This window comes from Hesperophylax consimilis, chromosome 27 (assembly GCF_061612785.1).
Source record: "Hesperophylax consimilis isolate HC1 chromosome 27, BYU_Hcon_1.0, whole genome shotgun sequence".
NCBI lineage: Eukaryota > Metazoa > Arthropoda > Insecta > Trichoptera > Limnephilidae > Hesperophylax > Hesperophylax consimilis.
In genome coordinates this window covers 1,827,003-1,848,796 of record NC_142862.1, presented here as the reverse complement: position 1 = coordinate 1,848,796, position 21,794 = coordinate 1,827,003, and the positions used below count along the sequence as shown (strand labels likewise).

The following is a 21,794-nucleotide window of genomic DNA, read 5'->3' as shown; positions in this document are numbered from 1 at the left end:
TCCTAGAATTAGGTTGGTAATTTGAAAAGAGGCTAAAAACTGGTAGGCCGACACGCCACTGGACTGGAAGGGTCAAGTTTCATCCTTTGAACAAAGAATTGGACAGTTTACTTGAGAAGTAACAATTTATTGGTTTTGAAACGATTTAAATTAATGTGACGGGTTCTAGAGCTAATAATTGATGGGGTTTCTGTCCTTGAATACACGAAATTTCGAGAATTCAAAAGACATAAATTAGATATCGCATATGGCGAAAGGCGGGGTTGGTTTGGGAAGGGAGTCTGGATTTGAAAGCGCGGAGAGACGGTCGAGACAGTTAGCGTGGAAGAACGGGAGAAGGAAGTCGATAGTCGTGGTTAGAAAGAGCGGTTCAAGATAGTCAGGTTTTGAAAACGTTGGGAGGCGGTCAAATAGAGTCAAGGGGGTCAGAGATTCAAGGTTTGGGAGACGGTCAGGGATAATCAGGATCGGTCAGCGTTTTAAGATAGTCGAGTCAGTATGGGTAGTCTAACAGCATGGGTATTTTACTGCATGTGACTGTTTGTTGGTTGTAGTTATTTGGATTGTTGACACTAAGATGAATTGGTAAGTCTATTATAATCTAATTACTAACCCTTATTTTCCTTAATGTAAACCAAATAATTCAATAGTATTTTGAAGTAAGAGTATTTAACTTGAATACTATAGGTAATTATGTTAAAATCTTCAACAGAAGAATTGAGTCCGGACCCTTTTAGCAAGAGGGGCCATAAATCACCTATTGTGTTAAGGCCGCTTGGGCACTTGGTTAGTTTTAACACTTTAGATTATCGAACAATGCGCATTATTTGGGTTATGAGCTAGACCAATTTTTGCAATTTAGAATGATTTAATAATTCTCCAGTAGTTATATTTAGCGTCAAAATTTATAAAATATAAACCATTGTAAGTATGCGATGTTTTTATAAGTCGGCGAACGGTTATTAGTCGAAACAATCAGATACCTATAGGCGGAATGGTAACGAATAGAACGGTTAATTATATGCTTCAATACCTGTTCTTTAACAATAAGTTATCGTATTCTCCCTGGACATCCAATATATTTGGTATTATCAAAGTTATTCGCGGAATTAACGCAGCGGATGGAAGGTGGCCGCCGAGAGAATGCATCTGTCTGGCATTCCTATTCTGTCAAGTGAGATTTTCATTTTTCATAAGTTTGGCGGGGACGAAGGGTACGAATTTTCCGTAGGCTGTCCTATCTTATCAAAGCGACAAAAGCGAAGGGAACGAAATTTGTGATTGGCTTGCCTAATAGGGAATTTTGTGTTAGCAAAGTCGATAACCCTGGGTACCGAGATATCGTCTATTTCAGTAGAGCAGCGCCGGCCTTTTCCCGTGCTCTTGGTGTGGTTGAGTTATTCCCGTAAAAGCATCGGTTTCTGTCGAAGGTGTTGGAGGACCAGCCTGAGATGGTTACCCTGAATAGACCCCTGTTTCGAGTATTTTCAGCTGGTGAGAGGACGCTTTCACGGAGTTCCAATCGAAGGGAACGAAGATTGCTAATGGGCTTTCCTACTTGAGTTAGCTTGGTAGACGAAGGAACAAAGCGGATAAGGGCTATGCTATTCTTGTCTGGCGTATGGGGAGGATTTTCTCGCTGACAGAACGAAGGGATCGTGACGAATATGAAGTTGTTTCGGCGATTTATGACGTCCTTCCTGTCAAATTCAATAAATACTTACCCCACTATAGGAAGAGAAGTCATCCAGAATTAGGTTGGGAATTGACTCCGACTGAAACCGTTTGAGCTGACGGAGATCGGATGATTTCAGATTCACGACCTGATGATTCCAGTATCCCTGATCCTTAGCGCCGGAAGTCGAGGATATCATTTTCTACCATTCTTTGATATTTGAAGCGAACGGAGGGTAACAAACGATAGAGCGAATGACCATGACTTTAAAGTGGGGTAAAATCTCCCGTCTCGGAAACATTCGTTATGTCGGATGGACGCCCTCATTCAAATTAAATATTGAAATGACTATTTTGAGTGTGGACGAAAGGCTTGAAGTATGTTCTGTATTGTACATATGATAAATATGTGTCATTACCTCTACTGGAACGAGAAGCTGTATAGACTGGAGCCAGGAGCTATTTGGAGTAACGTGACTGCAGAGGCAAAGACGAACAAACTGAAGCTGAATTCATCATTATTCTTACGAGCGTAAACCAGAGGGGTGTTCACGGGACTTCCGAACCCCTGACGTTGCTGATGCATAGCACTTCAGTATATTTTTATGTTTGAGGTTAGTAGAGTGGACTCCTAACTTTCGGCATGCTGGCGAAGCTTAACTCATCATCGATTTGGGGGAGGTTGACGCGACCTAAACCTCGCGCTACCCACGTGACCCAAATGGTTCCTGACATCAGGCTAACATGCCACCGGACCGGAGCAGCTCCTTGTACCTAACGGTATAAGATGAATCTTCTTCAATCATCATCATCATCAACATCATCATTTACCAACAAGGACCCACATCCCACCTTCATCACCCTCCGGCAGGAGGCAAAACATGTCATTATTTCATCTGTCGCTGAGCGATATTCAATTAATTTCTGGAGGTGTTGGGATTGGACCATCAATTTGGCTGCTCTCGAGCTGGTCACGTTGATGGATGGGATTTGGACGGAGACCAATCGAAAGCAACACATGTTTTGTCTATAGCTATTCCCAAAAATACCTACTCATAGAAATAACTCGCAAAACTAACAATCCATAGTCAAATCATTAACCTAGAATCTTGTGCATCTTGAATTGAATTGTCTATAGGGAATTTCATGTACCTAATTGTAATTAATTGTCTCATTATATTAGCACATTATCGACTGCAGCAACCTGAAACGTTTGGGCGAGCAAACAAGGTAGGAAAAGGTAGTTAAAATCAGGGTAGTCGGTCATTGTCTTATTTTCAAACCATACAGAATGTAACACGCCTCATCTAAAAAGAACCAAAGTTACCACAACCAATTAAAAGGATCCTTCAATGAATTAATCACTGTTGAAACAAAAAATTGACACAACGTGACATATTAATTCGTTAAGATTGAAGGGTTGATGTACCGCAAGAAGTTGCAAATCAGACAGAAGAAATTAGATTAATCCAATTTAAATAATAAAAACCGAGGCGGAATTTAAAAACATTACAATGTTGTTTCATTAGTCCAGTCAGTGGGGAGTTTTACCTTGCAAAAGGTTAGGTAGTAGCGATTTTGATATATGTTGTTAAGATTGGGACTCTAAGGAAAAAAAAAAGTTTTCGACCTTGGGAGGGTCGAGCTCGACCCGCCATCTTGGATTGAAGGTGCCAAAATTTGTTTTTTTCAAAATAATTGTGAAGTGGTCGTTTTTACAACCAAATTGTTGAAGGCAAACTTAAAGACAACTAAATTACCTACATTTTTTGTAGAAAGTTTTTTTTTGTAAGTCTAATAAGTAACGAGTTACAGCGGTTGAAAGAAGAAAATTTTGACAAAAAATTGTAAAACTCCAGTTTTCTTGATAAATTTTGTATTATGGTATTTTTTTGTAAGTCTAATAGGTAACGAGTTACAGTGGCGGAAATGTGAATATTTTTCTAAAAAATGATGAAATTCCCAACTTTGTGATTTTTTCGGGTTATTCATTACATAATTATAATAATTTTGTAAACTCATTTCCACACCACCATGAGGTATAGAACATGGCGCATTTTTTTATTGTGTTATCTCCAGTAGGTCTACTCCACAGATATACCAGCGATGGTAGATTTCGAAATTATGTTACATTACTATGAATTATGTTACTATAAATTATGTTACTTAATAACAGTCTTCGTCACCAATGTCATCATCTAACTCATTGCCTGTGATACTGAGATTCTGGGCTTTCATTGACAAAATCTCTTCTTCTTCGTCCTCGACATCGATGTGAACCTCTAGCGAATTTCAGCATGTTTGACCATTACAGCACCCACATACAATAGAAATTAGAACACTTCAATCCAGCTTTCGTGCAGCTACATGCAACGCCGCATCCTTTTTTACAATTGCATGAAATAAATTTTAATAAAGTCTCGGGTGCTGGTTTCTTTGTCATTCTTACTGGAACAAGCCCGTTGGTGTCACGTTTCCAGCCCCAGTTTCTGGATTTTTTTGGATTCCATACCATTTTTGGACTTGATGGTACGTTCTAAATGCATGGTACCGTGCAGCGTCGTTCGTTGGTGACAAAGAGGCAAGATTGAATTTGCTTTTTGTTGTCGACTTTGCGAAACATTTGTAGCGGACTTCTTCCAAGGTTTCCTTATCCATGTCACCCCCGTACAAAGCAACAAGAAAGCGTGTTCTTGCAACTGCTATGTCTTCTGGTGTTGCATCATGTTGTTTGAAGATTCCTATCATGGCATTGAGTCTTGTGTCGTTTTGCACAAGCGAAGAAAATTTAGTTTTTCCTCGGTTGAAGAAGGACGATGTTGTATCGCAGCCGCTAAAGGCATGAAGAAACAGAATATTCTCAGCCGCCTCTTTGTATTTCATACTATTCGCGGAATACAGTCTTTCAAAAGTTTTGCCTCTCCCGGGTTTGCGAAGATATATACTACTTTTGGGTGGTGCTAATGCTGTCAGCAGAACTAGGAGATCAACGTCTTCGCCAATAATGAAAACAGCGTCATATGATGACAATCAACTCATCAGCATCTTCTTCAGCCTGCTTAACTGTAAAATCATCCTGTATAAATTGCTTTGTAAGCATCGAAATCAGACGGACTTTGTTATTTTCATTGGCTAAAAATCGTTCTTGTGAAACTTGAACTGGCATTGTTTCATCGAAAAGAACATCTGCAGACATGAGCATCCAGGCAACGTCCTGTAACCAGGACTCAATCAGTGTTGCCAAGTCAGCTGTAGACTAGGATCCCACTATAACAAATCAACGTCATCGAGTACACGGATGATGCTAAAGTATATTGTAACGTAGAAATATGTTAAAATGATATTGTGTAATATGTTCGTACAAAATTTATAAAGAAAACTGGAGTTTTACAATTTTTGTCAAAATTTTCTTCTTTCAACCGCTGTTACTCGTTACCTATTAGACTTACAAAAAAAAACTTTCTACAAAAAATGTAGGTAATTTAGTTGTCTTTAAGTTTGCCTTCAACAATTTGGTTGTAAAATCAAGCACTTCATAATTATTTTGAAAAAACCAAATTTTGGCACCTTCAATCCAAGATGGCGGATCGAGCTCGACCCCCCCAAGGTCGAAAACTTTTTTTTTTCTTTAGAGTCCCAATCTTAACAACATATGTGAAAATCGCTACTACCTAACCTTTTGCAAGGTGGAGCCCTTTTTTATCCCCCACTGACTGGACTACATAGAATTATTTCAAATTTTTTAGGAGCATCTATGGTAAACTTTTAAATGCTAATGCTAATACAAAGTGTGATGTTCTCTCTTTCAACACTGTTTAAATCATATATTTCACGGAAAACTTAAAACAATATTATTTTATTGCATATGTCGATTTGTAATTTGCATTTTATTTTGAAATACATAAGCAGGTGAAATGATTTAATACTCACTGGCGGCAGGGTGCAGGCCTAAACTTGCGGCCTGGCTAGCGGCCACCGACAGCGTGGAGTTGGGAGGGTAGCGGCCCCCACCCCCCTGCGCGCCCCCGGATCCCCCGCCGGCACCTCCGAGCATGGAGAAGCCGGCGCCGCCACCTGCGCCCCCATAGGCGCCGCCTAGTAGCGCGCTGGGGTCTCGGCCCCAGTATGCTGGGGAAAAAAAGTACGGTTAGGAAATTGTAAACATTAATGAGTACACATAATAAATAAGTCACATAATATGTTTTGACCTAACCTAACCTATTCCATTGCCTCATTTCTCTCGCACGGGTAGAGAATACGAAATGCAACATAACACAACACCTTTTGCTTCAATCACAATCATATACTGTCTCATGCACTGTTATATCAACCCTTGATTCAAGTTTTTGAGCGGAGCGGACTCGACTTTTACTCCCATTCAATTTATAAGGACGGGTTGTTTCGGAGAATTTGAACAATTCATCAAATTTCAACGTTCATTTTTCAGTTATGCGAAAGATTTTTTCATTATCTGTTTTTATTTCAGTTTTGTCAAGCAAATAGCCTATAAAGATATATTAACAGAACTTGAATAGGACTTTCACAGAACCCGGAAATGAACGTTGAAATTTGATGAATTGTTCAAATTCTCCGAAACAACCCGTCCTAAGAATACTCCAGGTTAATTATAAGATGTAAAGCAACAAAATTAAGGTGAATATCGGCTTTTTATTCAATCTAGATGAGCTAAGTTATATAAATTTCTCATGAAACATCTATTTACAAAGAAAGTAATATTGTTAAATGCTTTTCAAAACACAAAATTGATTTTACTTAAAACTGCACTTAACAGATGTATGCACTAGGCCATCTTTATATTCTCTGCACTTTTCGTCCACCATTCTGCTCTGCTTGTCTAAACCATCCAAGCATTCCTTCCTTAATGTTATTGATGTCATTTCTTACATTCTTAGTGGAATCTTTTCATAATTAAGCGCATTGTAAGTGACTAACTAACTAACCATCGCAGGGGTAGTAGTAGGCAGAGAGGTGGGACCGCCAAACAACTCAGTCTTGACACACACTCCTTGCCTCATTCATACATACTCTTCTGTTATTCTGACTCTTGACATGGACTGACTCGAGTATCTGGTTCACTTGTTGTTGCCATATCTTCCTCAGACGTCCACGACTTCTTATACCATTCACATTTACATCATATATTCCCTTTATACTCTTTTCTACATGTCCATATCATCCAAGCGTCTCTTTTTTAATCTTACTCATTACACTTACATCAGCATTGCATTCTTTATGAATCTCCATTTGTCTCACACGATCATCATGTTTTTACCACACATTCTCATTCCTACAGCATTCAATCTACTTTCATCCTTCCTCTGCCTGTTCGATGATTACACTCGCTGGCATACATCAGGGCAGGTACCAGCGCTCCATTGTGGACTGCTTCTTTGGACAGTTTTTTGTTAGCGTCAACCAGGTTCCATAGTTCAATAATGGTGTTTCCTGTATTTACCCTTCTTTCAACATATCATCCTTTCTTAAACATGCATACTTCCAAAATACACAAACTTATCCACCTGCGCCAACTATTTATCATTCACAACTATATAACACACTGTTTTCATACTCTCTCTCTTTCAAACACCGTGACTTTAGACTTAGCCCGTCGTCCCACGGGTCGGTAAGCAATCGACATAATCCGAGAGCTGTAAGACCCTGTGCAGAAAATTAAGTTCAATATAGTAAGGTAACGGTCTGCAGCGCAGTTCAGCGTGGAACTTTTCAGCATTTGGTTTATGTTGATTGCATACTGACCCGTGGGACGACAGGCCTGCATTCATCATTAACTCATTCTTCATATGTACTTAGTTCATTCTAAACACAAGAGACCTAGATCTTCCACACTTAGTAAGGAATCTATGTTCTAATTTATTATAAATTAAAATACCAAGGCTGCTTGAACCTACAGGAGCAAATTAAAGAGCAATAAAAGCATCCGTCACTAAGTAGCTTGGATAAAATTCTGTATGAGGAAAATAAAATGCCAGGGTATCATGAGTTAACAGTAGTAACTTAGTGCTAACCTCCGAACAGCGATGCGGCATCCAAGAGGGAGGAGGCGTCGCTCCCCTTGGATTCTCTCCCCCCTCCATCACCCCCTCCAGTCTCCCCATTCTCCTTCTCCATTGTCAAGTCCTCAGGCTAGTCTGGAAGATGAGATATCAAAGGTTATTTCAATGCAAGATTTTTATTATATTCAATAAACTTTATTAATTACATTACATTGGTGATGTACTGTGCCTGTCTCACAAGGAAATCCTGAATTGAGAGCAGGTGCAGTTTGAAACATAAGAAGTTTAGAATAAAAATAACACAATATTATATTCAAAAGACAATCAGTATTGTACCACTAGAAATACATACATACTTTTAAACACGTTTCAATAAAATTTTTGATATTTGATCTGACTTGGCTGATGATCCAAGACTAGGTGTCTAATTAATATTTAAAATAATTTGTGTTCTGTCTAATGACCAGTGGAAGTGCGTTGTATAGCTTTGTTCCAAAGTATCTAAAATTTCTTTAGCCAAAAGTTGCCATAGCGTAAGGAATAAGTAAGAGATTATACATATATTCTAGTGTCACAAGCAGTTTGAACATTGAAAAAACATTTATCCGTTTTGAAGAGGTATGCAAGTATGTTTTTGGCATAAAGTTGCCAAAACACAGATCCTTCTATAGTTTTAACACTGTTATTATTCAGTGCCATTAATCCCCGCTAAACATCGATTCTAGGTGCGTTTCAGTTTTCTATCAAATTGTAATAAGCTGGCAAGCTTAACAACATGATAGTTGCCCTCTTGGCTGATCTCATTTTGTTCAAAAGTTTAAATGGACTTAGAATCGGCATTAACGGGAAAACTGTCAAAAAAAACAAAACTGCGCTAAATGGCCATTTTATGACTTTGTTTCACATGATTTCAGCAAAACTACAGGGCATTAGAATAATCTTTATAATTAGTTTCTGAGCTTCAAAGATCGGATCAATGGCGGCAGTGTTAGCTGGCAAGGATACTGAAGGACTGAGAGACGATAGTGCTTATGCAAGACTGACAATGGTAAATCCAAAATACTCGTAGCCCACACAGCTTTGACATTTAATAGAAAATGCGAAAAAACTATAGGAGACAGGCAATCTCTATCTAATGCTTTTTAAATCTTCCTGGCCAGTGCTGTCCACTGATTTTTTTAAATTTTTTTTTTTTTTTTTATGTGACACCTCACAAGAGTGTCCCTGCCTGTGCAGTGTACAGACAGGGGAACTATGTCACCACCCGGTTGGGCGGCGTTGTGAGGCGGAATAAGGTAGGGGCTGTAAGAAGGGATTTGTTAATGCGGGCCTTGAAGAGGCTCGGATTATAGGAGGGAGGAAAAACAGATGCCGGTAGCTCGTTCCACATACAAGCCGACTTACACAAAAACGAGTCGTAAAAACGGCCCGTTCTCATGAAGCCAACGTCAACCGTGAACGGGTGTTCAGTTCGTGTCCGTCGAGTTTCGCGCACGTGCACCGGTGCATCAGGAATCAATGCTGCTAGCTCCTTGGAGCAGGCTCCATTGAAATACCTGTAGAACAGACACAGCATGCCTACATTGCGTCTATGCATTAGAGAAGGCAATCGGTCTGTTAACAACGGATTGTCAATCAGACGGATCGCTCTCCTTTGCACAGATTCAAGCAGGTTTATTAAGTATTTTGGGGCACCAGCCCAAAGGTGGCTCCCAAATTCAATAGTTGGGCGGACTTGAGACTTGTACAGGGTCAGCAGCTGGTCACTGTTGAAGAATCTCCTAGCCCTGTACAAGACGCCCAACTTTTTGGAGGCCTGATTTACTCGGGCTTCTATGGATCCCCGATACCTGAGCTGATTTGACATGTCTACTATTATTTCAATATCTCTGTAAATATACTAAACACAGAGTTCTTTTTTCAAGTGTTCCTATGTATATATATATAAGTATTATTAACGAAACAGAAATGCTTTGTCTAAATATTCGTTAATATATATTTTGTATGTCTGCGTGTGTTGACAACTTGCCGAGTGATGTGGTAGTGAGCGAGAGGCGTACGAGGTTTCGCCCACCGTGCCACGAGGTGCGGTTGTTAGTGGTAACCGGACTGTAATGGACATATCATGTTTTCGTGAATGAATGCAAATCTTGGAAGAGGAAATTAACCCACTTCCCGAAAATCCGATCGAGCTGAAACTCGGCAGATAGATTCGATGTTGATGACAATGCATTATATATACTTTTGGTGGCAATCACGCACACACATGTGGACATGTACGCATTTCTCTGGAAATTGATGACATTAAAGTAGTTTTTATACACAACAAATGTCAGTCGTAGCAGAAGTAGGGGACGCACGAGGAAGACACGGCACGACCAAGTGAATCAGGTACTTGAATCGGGCCATGTCAAGAGTCAGAATAATAGAAGAGTATGTATGAATGTGAATGAGGCAAGGAGTGTGTGGTGTGACCGAGTTGTTTAGCGGTTCGTCCTCTCTGCCTACCCCTGCGGGGAAACGGCTTGATGGTCAGTTAGTTATAAATGTCGGTCTTATCCAATCGAAATTTGGCTCAGTTAGTATTTATTTTAGCTGATCGTCCCAGGGGTCGGTGAGCAATCGACATAAACCAAATGCTTTAAGACCCTGCATTGAAAAGTTCCACCCTGAACTGCGCTGCGGCCCATTACCTTACTATAGCGAACTTAATTTTCTGCGCAGGGTCTTGTAGCATTTGGTTAATGTCGATTGCTTACCGACTCGTGGGACGATGGGCTAACTCTTAAATCCCAATTAAAAGAAATATCATTACCATTGGCACTACTACAGTCCTAGCTGCCTGTAAGTAATGCCTAATGCTGGTAGATGCGCTGTTCCTCTCCACATCACCCAGTCATCCATGGTTGTCTTTTTTGGAAGCCACTTTTCTCCCCTGCCTAGCGGAGCCGTCCCAATTAATTTTGTAAACCTTTTTATTAAGGCGATGCACTACGTAGTAATGCATAATCATGTGTTTTTGGTTTGAAAATTTGGTCACCTAGAAATGTTTCAGATGCTTTAATTAAATTCTGCGAGTAGAATACATCTTGACCTTTAAAATAATCGAGTATTTTTTAGATAAGTCTTTTTACAAGCCCAGAAAAAAATAATGTATAGGCCTATGAAAACTGCTTTAAAGTTCAAAATATCCTACTTACAAACCCATTTTCGGTTAAGATTTTATTGTAATGTTGCAAATTAAGTTATTTATAAAATGATCGGAAAAAAATTAAATATTTATGACTGAACATCCACAAAATAAAATAAAAAGCACTTTTTGGCCATGTTTTTTTCTTGCATAAATCAAAACAGGCGGATGGTGTTAAACGGGAATTTAAACCTTATCGCCATCTACGTAAGGGGTGTTATTGATAGTGGCTCGATTTAAAATATTACACGACGTAGTGCACCGCCTTAACAGAGTCAAGCATCTTAAAACAGTTGGCATTACTTATGACAGTAGTAACGTGTCTGTCAGAAACCATTTTCTTATATGGCTCGAAAATTTCTTCCTAGGTCATTCCTTAAAAAACATCCCTGTCACTATTCTTTGTGAGTTTAGCAAAGCATGTGTGGTGTAATCTGCCAAGCAATATTTCAGCTCCTTACGATGGTAGCAGATAGTAAATATTGTCTGGTTATCCTAATTGCGATGACCATACGAAAGAGATTGCATGTTCAAATCAGCATATAAGACCGGAAATTGCATTTGTGTCTGCTCTTAGCTATAAGGACAGTTGCATTGTTGTTAAACTGGATAAATGCAAGTAACTTGATTGTAAAGGTGTTCATATTCAAGACTAATAGAATTCACAATTATAAGGATATGTTCCTGATATGTAGCTCCATTGCAAACCTCTCTGTTCCGCGCAACGTTTATGAAAGAGGTTGTAACGGAATCGTCAGCAGTCTCAGCATTCCTACATTAGTAAATGTAAATGACACACTAATAAAAACAGTTTAATTGTTTTTTCCTCATGTGCACTGGACCACAAAGGGGAATACTCATCGGTCATACAAAAAATGCCTGAGATGTACAAAATTGAAATATACGCCAAATTGTACTTAAAATAAAATGAAACCCGTTACAATTTCAATGATTATCTAAAATCACAGAAACTATTCAGGATGTAGCTGTAGTTGTTGTATTGCTTAATTGTTTTAAGCCTACATAATGTATAAGTATAGTGAGGAAATCTATAATTGGTTTCTCAGTTAAGTAAATTGCACATGTATAAACCAACCAAGTAACTGTTAATTTTCCTAAAATAAAATATATGATTACGATAAGAACATGATACATGATTTTTCCTAAGCATGAGTGCGAATTCGTAACATTAAGCTGGAAATTAGTCAACACGAATGATCACAGTAAGAACATGAGAAAGGATTTTGCTTAGTATAAGATAGTCTTTTTAAGCTTGACTTTTGTGAACATGAATAGTTACACTAATAAAATGAGAATGGTTTATCCTAAATATAAGTGATGATGTAGATTGTCAAATTTGACTTCCATAAACATGAATAATTATAGTAAGAATTGTTTTTTTTAGTATGAGTGCTAATGTTTCTAATTAAACTTGACTTCTGTGAACATGAATTATCGCAGTAATAACATGAAAACGGTTTATCTTTAGTGTGAATGCGAATGTGAGACACTAAGTTTGTCTTTTGTGAACATTAATAGTTACAGTAAGAACATGAGAATGGTTTTGCCTAAGTATGAATGCGAATGTTTGCCATTAAGCTTGATTTCTGCGAACATGGATAGTTACAGAAAGAACACGAGAAAAGATACGGGTTTTCCTTAGTATGAGTGTGAATTTGTCTTATTATGCTTGACCATGAATAATCACAGTAAGAAAATAAGAAGAAAGTTTCCTTAGAATGAGTGAGAACGTGTTGCAAAACTGTGACTTCTGTGAAAATGAATAATGACAGAAGAAAATGAGAATAGTTTATCCTGAGTCCTCGTATGAGTGACCACGTATGCCATTAAATTTGGCTTGCGTGAACATCTAGAATTACAGTAATATGTAACATGATAACGGTTTTTTGCTCGGTTTGAGTGCGAATGTAAAATTAAGACTTAAAGAAGAAACTTACACTAAGAATTTGCAAAGAAACTAACACAAAATATCCTAAAATTACTTTGCATGCCAGAAAATGATTATTAACCTTTCCCTCAACTTATTTGGTGGAACGTGGTTTTAGCGCCATAAGCGATTTACTCACTAAAAAACTAAATCGATTGGAAATAACTAATAGAGGGGACCTAAGACCGAAATTAACTATGTTAGATCCGGACATAAAATTTCTTTGTAGCAAGCGTAACTGAATTTAATTTCAGTTGTAATATTTGTATTAGAAATGGTTTTATTCAATTTCATAAGGGGTTCATATGTTTACAAACATATTAGATTATGATTTAAAAATTTACCTGCTGTTTCATAAAAAAAGATCCCGGTGGGGCATCTGACTTTTGAAAAGACTATGGTGGGGCATGGCATAAAGAAGGCTGGGAAACACTGTGATTAAAGTGACGATTAGTACTTACGATGAGAGGATAGAGGGTCTCTTGCCATCCGGAGCCATGGCGGAAGCTCTGTGCTGCAGCAGCATGGCTCCTGTCAGCCCCGTAAAGGTGTCATGGTGTATTTTCAGGAACAAGACCTTAAAAAAAGGAGAAAAATATTATAATATTGGACAAAAATTACAATAGGCTGGTCATGTGTAAGGTTGGCGTCCATCCTGATATATCAGGACTGTCACTGTTATCGAGCCCTCTACATCTACACCATCATGCCAAGAGTACACGGAGAAAACGAAACGCAAAACAGAGCTCCGTCTTGGCACCATAGGGCTATACAAATAGAAGCACTATTGCGTACTAATATCGCGTTTAAAGGTGTTCCACCATTAGAATGCGGGTAGACTGGTTTTTAGTTTACGGTCGTTCTGCATTAGAGCGTTGGAGGACAAATCGGACGACGTGGAACCTATTTTTTTGCTTCGTGTCTCATCCAAATATAATACATCACACACTTCTACTTCATTCACACATTACCTCATGCATACTCTTCTGTTATAATCTCGACTTAAGGCTCCGTGGTAAGCGTTCAAAAGGAAGAAGAAGATGGTTTGAAAGGGAGATATGTAAACACGAATGTTAGAAGGAGCGCGCTAATATTAAAAAACGATAATAATTCAGTGAAAATATTTAATAAAACACAACAGGGGAAAAATTTCTCGACAAATTCCTAACTTAAATTTAAAGATGCACTGTTCATTTTTTCAAACGTGTTTTTAATAATTTTCGGAGCATGCTTTACGATTTTTTCTATGAAGGGAAATTCATATAACTACCGTTTCGGTAATTATATGAATTTCCCTTTTGTATTGATATTATCTTCAAACATAATATATATATTTAGGAATTAGTTTCAAGATAAATCGGTAAAAAGTCGGAATGCTGGGGCTGAAGGCGATGCAATGCGAAGTAATACAAAATCATATGTTTTTGGTTTAAAAATACGATCGCCTAGAAATATTACAGATGCTTTAATTAAATACTTCGAGTAGAACACATCTTGGCCTTTGCTAAAATCGAGCTTCTTGTGCGGAAAATAAAGTTCTTTAGATTGTGATCGTAAAACGTTTTAATATTATTGTGACTGAACTTCACAAAATAAAATAAAACATGCTTTTAGACGATGTTTTTTTAATGCATAAATCAAAACAGGTGGCCGAATTTCAACCTTATGACCATCTGTGTAAGGAGTGCTTGATTTAGGTCCCATGATAACTCAACACACCTTTAAAAAGTGTATGAAGTCATTAATATCAATGAAAAACTAACCTTGCCTACGTAACCTATTTAACCTAGTTTTTGTTTCATCACTTTTCATGACTTTAAAGGCGTGTTGAGACATTTTGATGAGTTATCCGGTCACCCTTGATTTCGCCTGATTCCGAATGTTACTACACACCAAGGTGTAGTATCGCCTTAAGTATTTCATCCAAGCGTATATTCAAATCTATGAAACACGCTCAATTGATCTAGTACAGTAAAAACAAAAATTGTAAAGGATACCATCAAAATTAAATATATACTAAACATTATCAGAAGCGACAAAAAAGTAGGAAGCAATTTTTTTTTCAGTAAAAAATAACCTAAAAAAATCCTTGCTTGGCATTGAACTCTCTGTGTACATTACTCCTGTGAACTTGACCTACCTAATACCGACGTTATGTACCATAGTACATAGCCACCATATTCTGGTGGCTGTACAGTGTACATTTACTGCAGAACGGCGTACATACTGGTACATAGTCTACGCCACGTGGGGCGAAGCATTCTCATCGTACAGGGTGACCTCAAAATAATATTTACGAAAAAATACTTTTTTTATTATAAAGAAAAAACTTCTTTTGGACTGAAGTACAAACAATTCACGAACGGTCGTGCAATTTACATTCCTTTTTCTGTCTAAAATTTCTAAAACGTCATGAGCTTGTGGAGCATTGAAATTGTCTGTAAAACTGTAAAATAAAATCAGAAAATACGTCATATTGTTCGATTTATGTAAGTACATTCCTTTTTTGTTTGGATTTCTAAATAGCTATGGGGATATTGTCATCATAATTCATAATCTATGGGGAGCATTGAAATGTCCATTTAATTGTCATAAATAATAAAATATATCAACTTTGGGGGTACTATTGATATATCTATTGACTCCATTTATAGAACTAAGCGTAATCTATAACAAAACTTGTTGAATCCTACAAATTAGAGAAGCGTTGGTAAATAAAGTTTCAGTGATTTGTCTTGTATGTAGTATTTTTCTAGTCTATATATTATTTTATCTGACTAATACATGGTTTCATATTCAGTTTATCAGTTTTCAGTAATATTATGCTTGTATAATTTTCGATAGCTCACTACTAGAGGTATATTCTGTTGATTAGTTCATGCAAAATCCCGGTCTGGGCGTAAAACCAAATAATATAAAAAGTTCTTCACAGTTCTGCACAGCTAGTATATGTAGTAATAAAGGTAAATCTAGGTGTACATACTTACTATATTGGTTTATATTTCCCAAATTGGGGTTTTCACGATTCTATCGGATCGTTACGTTTCCCTTTAGAAGGCTTAAGGCGATGCACTACGTCGTGTAATATTTTAAATTGAGCCGCTATCAATAACAACCCTTACGTAGATGGCGATAAGGTTTAAATTCCCGCTTAACACCATCCGCCTGTTTTGATTTATGCAAGAAAAAAACGTGGCCAAAAAGTGCCTTTTATTTTATTTTGTGGATGTTCAGGCATAAATATTTAATTTTTTTTCGATCATTTTATAAATAACTTAATTTTCCACATTTTGCAATAAAATCATAAACGAAAATGGGTTCGTAAGTAGGAGATTTTGAACTTTAAAGCAGTTTTCATAGGCCTTATGCATTATTTTTTTCTGGGCTTATAAAAAGACTTATCTAAAAAATACTCGATTATTTCAAAGGCCAAGATGTATTCTACTCGCAGTATTTAATTAAAGCATCTGAAACATTTATAGGCGACCAAATTTTCAAACCAAAAACACATGATTTTGCATTACTACGTATGGCATCGCCTCAAACGTTTCGATCTCAGTTGAAACTTATTAACGTATTTGTAGAGCGCCCTTGAGGTGATTTTGCACAAAAACGGCGCTATACAAATCATCCAAATATTATTATTATTGAACAACTTCACTTGAAAGGATATGGACAAGTGTGAACCTTCTTTCAACAAAGTCGCACAAGTTTTCAATTAGAAATCCTATCGTTCAATAAAAGTTGATCAACTAAATATATAAATAATATGATCTAAACCAGTGGTTCTTAATCTGGGTTCGATCGAATCCCAGGGGATCGGTGAGTTAGTCTCGGGGGTTCGGTGGAGGTCAAGACTTATATGATTCACGGTGACACGCCCCGCTTGTCCATCATTGGCTGCAGGCTGCAGGTGATAACGCAGCGGTAGAGCTTGCGATTACCGGTCAAGATGACCGCCCGAAAATGACCATAATATGTTACGTGTAAAATTACGCGAATTTCTGAATTGGTTTCTGAAAGGCAACAGCAGAAGTCAAACTGATTTAAAATAAATAATAATTAATATGTTTCATGTTTTGATTTAACCATTAAAATTTAATGTTTTTATCTTTGTTTTTTTTTCATTTTGTACACCTATATATAAATATATACCATGTTTTGAATTTGTAAAAATCGAATTTTATTTTTCAAATTAGGAGGGGTTCGGTGAATGCGCATATGTAACTGGTGGGGTTCGGTACCTCCAAAAAGGTCAAGAACCACTGATCTAAACGGTGTTAAAAAGAGAAAACAACAAGCTTTATATTAAAAATAGAAGTTAACCACAGATTAACTTAAATGCACTCATTTACAAAACCAAAGGTTCCGACCGATATTTAAAAAAAAAAAATTATATTAAATTTCAAAAAATTGAGGTGGCAGTATAATGTTTACAATACATTTGTCTAATAAAATATGTAATTTTTATTTATTTAGCGTTTAGACAAAAAAACGCAAAGTGTTTTAATTTTAATTTTCAATTTTTAATAATCCAAAAATGATTTATTTATTTCTAATAATAAAATATGAAGGCATAATAAAAGAATAAAGAAATATGAAATAATATAGCGTATTTCATCAGCTTTCAAAAACAGTTTTTAGTTTTCGGATACGTTCAGAAATATTCCATTTATTTGGATTTCATTGCGAAGTGAAAATGCACATAAATGTATCCGTCTTTCTGACAGCATCTTTAAGAAATATAACGGTCAATATGCCAGAGAAAGGTACTAAATCATAAAAAAATCGTTTAGTTAAAAAAATAAATAGTACCTACTTGAAATCGTTAGAAATAAAAAAAAATACACTAGACGCTTACAACATAATATTTATAATATTTATTATCTTTTGTATACATTTGTTTAAGAATTTGTTATCAAGAAGTATGACGTGTCGTAATATACAACATTTTATCCCATAAAAACACACGTAATACATATTATTTATTACACAATAATAAAAGTTTCTACGCAGATACTATATTTAGTAAGCAGACGCGAGACGAACCTTGAAAAGTACAAAAAAACAAAAAAGTATCCAAGACACTTTGTAAAAAGATGCAACCATTACTACTTTACAATATTCCATTTTGATACGTTGATTTTAACACTTTTTATTCGTGGGTGTGTTTAGGAAGCTACTATAAGAAGTAAATTTCAAGTCTAGACGGTATTTTCTGAATGATTTTAAATGACTCACGGTAGTATGTAAATTTTAAACCGAACTTAAATTATCGTAATGTTTTATGTCAGCTATTTTAATCTTTTTTCTACGATAATAACAGTGTGTAATTTTTTTTACACTGGCTCCACCTCCTGTTTAGGAAAGTAACTAGATGAGGTGTACCCGATCTACTTTCTATAAATATAATATGAACTATATGGTGACCGGATAAATCATCACATCTTTATAAACTTATACAAAGTCATGGAAAGTGATGAAACAAAAACTTTATTAACTGGGTTAGGTTAGGTTAGGTTATTTTTTTTATTTTCACCTTTTCTAGTGACTTTATATCACTTTTTAAAAGTGTGTCGAATTTTCACTGTGTTGAGCTATCATGGAACCGAACTATATGTATATTATATTGACTTTTATCTATTTTTGTTGTTTGTTTTTGGGGTGTTATGCCGTGTTGCGCTAACTCCTTCTTTAGCCGACGTTTCGGACAGCGTTGCAGTGTCCATCATCAGGGCAGATCCATCATGATGGACACTGCAACGCTGTCCGAAACGTCGGCTAAAGAAGGAGTTAGCGCAACACGGCATAACACCCCAAAAACAAACAACAAAAATGCTTTTGGCCGTGAGAATCTAAAAACTTACCTGACTTTTATCTACTTTCTATAAATATAATATCATCTTTGGGGATGCTGTGTGAGGGTATTTTTAAGGGAAGAAAGGAGTAACTGCACAATTCAACACACCTTTGATAAAAACCCAGTGATAAAAAATCATTTAAAGTAATGAAATAAAAACTACGTTAAATAGGTTACGTACGTTAGGTTTTTAGTTTTTTTCATCGCTTTTAATGACTTTTTATCACTTTTTAAAGGTGTGTTGAGTTATCATGGAACCGGCCGCCACACAACAGCTGACTTCTGACAGATAATTTTAAAGAATTTATCAAAAAAAAATGTTGTGATTTTTATAAAAAAATAGTTTATGATCTTCACATTGATATTTATATTATTTATTAGATCTAATCAAATAATTGTTGTGAAATGTTAATTAGCGCGCATGACAATAAATAATTAGCAGTGGCGGTTCGTGGTTTTTTTAACAGGGGGTTCAGAAATTCAAGAGAAGATAAACATATCTAATTAAAATTTACTTACTGTTGTCCTTCGTCAAATAGTCGAATACGGCAGCAGTCACACAACTTAAATAAAGTTAGTGGGAGGGGTACCTACATATTATTGTTTTTAAATCACTTTACCTAGACACAATTATTAGATAATGAGAAAAGTTTTATAGGAATTAAATTGTTTAATGTTTTTATAGCACTCAATGTAGGTACGTTGCTAATTATTATTGTTTTTTAGAGAAGAATAATTTCGTAGAATATATAATAGATATTTTAAAACATCAAAAAAACAAATAAAGGTGGCACGAAATAAATTTAAAAATAGGTAGTAGATTTACAAATGCCATAAGCAAACGGTTGGAGAAATGCAGAAACAAGAAAACAAAAATATGTACAAAAATGACTACAAAGTTAAATACCATAATATAACATAAAAAAATAACACTTAACTTGCATCCCTATGGTTCAAAGGTTAAACGTCGGCCGCGAAGTTCTCGGGTTTCTTCGGTTACATTCGTCAATGTTCGGAGGTCACGTGATATCACAACGCGTGTTCGGCGCACACAATTTGTCTTATTTTTGCAAAGAAAGACCAAATTTTGTATATATCACCGTCATAGGGTCTGTACCGGCTAAGATTATTTTGTATGGAGAGTTTGGCGCGGATTTTAACTCGCACAAATTTGGAATAGGCATCGTATTTTTCGGTGGCGCGGGTTTTGAAGGCGAAATTTTAATAGCGTGCTATCTATAATGTGCTTATATTATTATAAAACAAGGATGTTTTATTTTCTCATATTTTTAATGGGGGTTCGCCGCACAAACGCACTTTAGAGAAAACCGCCACTGATAATTAGTGAACAAGATTAAGAAAGGACGCTTATATAGAAATGTGGAACGAATAGATGAAGAAATAATGTAGATTACACAAGGACAGTCGATGGAGACATGAAACAAAGAACTGTGTCTAATTAAATCCTTTCATAATCAAACAATATTTTATATTAGCACTGGTCAGACTCGAGTTCTGCTAAATGATTAATTTTCCCAACAATCGAAATAAATAATGAACGAACAATAAACTGAGCTGACCTAGAAATTCGATACTAAAATGTGAATGCAAATTTCAAGACGCTCGAGCTAACCGTTAGTGCGTTTTCAGCAAATATAATATTATCTGGTAATTGATAATGACTTGGTAATGAATGGTAGCAGAAGTCGGGGACGCCCGAGGAAGACATGGCACGACCAAGTGAATCAGATATTTGAGTCGGGCCATGTCAAGAGTCAGAACAATAGAAGAGTATGTATGAGACGATGTATGAATGTGAATGAGGCAAGGAGTGTGTGCCAAGACCGAGTTGTTTGGCGGTCCGACCTCTCTGCCTACCCCTGAGGGGAAACGGCGTGATGGTTAGTTAGTTAGTTATCTGGTACTTTGAAGATATTTTATGAGGAATACAACTTAGTTCTGATAGTTGTCATAAATGACTCAAGATTCTTGATAAACTAATAATTATCATTATTTAATTGTCTAATATCGTGCTAAAAAGTGACGATCATTATTATTTTTTACTAGCTGTACCCCGTCACGCTTTGCTGTTGCTCAGTCTGTCTGTGCAGATAGAAAAACAATAGCGCTTTTATTTCAAACATGTTTTTTATCCGAACATGTTTAAAATAAACCGAAACACCAACCGTACCACGAATTACGGGAAAGGAACGAATCAACTGCAAGCGGAGTTTCGCGCCATTTGCGGCTGCTTCGTTTCATTCCATAAGTTGAGGTTCAGTTCGGCTCGCGGATGTATTTGTGGCATAACAGATTACGCAGTTTTTTTACCATACGTCACAGGTATGTCACAGGTGACATCTATATACTATACAAACACAGGCGTATTTGAATGCAACGTTATTACAAAATTTCAAAGCAATAGGTGAAGAACTTTCGGAGATTTAAGATTTTAAACAAACGAACATTTTTATTTATATAGATAGATGAAGCCAAATCGGCCTAGGTACCGTGGAAGAAAATTTATATAGATAGATGAAGCCAAATCGGCCTAGGTACCGTGGAAGAAAATTTATATAGATAGATGAAGCCAAATCGGCCTAGGTACCGTGGAAGAAAATTTATATAGATAGATGAAGCCAAATCGGCCTAGGTACCGTGGAAGAAAATTTATATAGATAGATGAAGCCAAATCGGCCTAGGTACCGTGGAAGAAAATTTATATAGATAGATGAAGCCAAATCGGCCTAGGTACCGTGGAAGAAAATTTATATAGATAGATGAAGCCAAATCGGCCTAGGTACCGTGGAAGAAAATTTATATAGATAGATGAAGCCAAATCGGCCTAGGTACCGTGGAAGAAAATTTATATAGATAGATGAAGCCAAATCGGCCTAGGTACCGTGGAAGAAAATTATTACCGCTAACCCTTTCAGACCGTAATTAAAACTGGCAGTGTTAGAACATATTTGATGCTCGATAACAATTATTGGTAGTGTTATTTGAAAATTTAGTTAAGAATTTATTGCTAATTTCATTTGAAATAAATTAGGTCTCAGAGGGTGTGTGTCACATAAAATGACAAGT

General features: G+C 36.6%; 1 protein-coding gene across 15 annotated transcripts in view; it reads right to left on the bottom strand.

Moving 5' to 3' along the window:
- tou (bromodomain adjacent to zinc finger domain 2B toutatis) overlaps positions 1-21,794 on the bottom strand; it is a 143,192-nt gene that overhangs the window by 82,974 nt on the left and 38,424 nt on the right. For all 15 annotated transcript variants that reach the window (XM_089647984.1, XM_089647985.1, XM_089647989.1 and 12 more), the window contains exons 2-4: positions 13,309-13,424; positions 7,722-7,844; positions 5,605-5,802 (exon numbers count right to left, since the gene is read on the bottom strand). In XM_089647984.1, coding sequence (XP_089504110.1) covers positions 5,605-5,802; positions 7,722-7,824 — 301 coding nt within the window. In that variant the 5' untranslated portion in view covers positions 7,825-7,844; positions 13,309-13,424. The remainder of the gene's footprint in view (positions 1-5,604; positions 5,803-7,721; positions 7,845-13,308; positions 13,425-21,794) is intronic.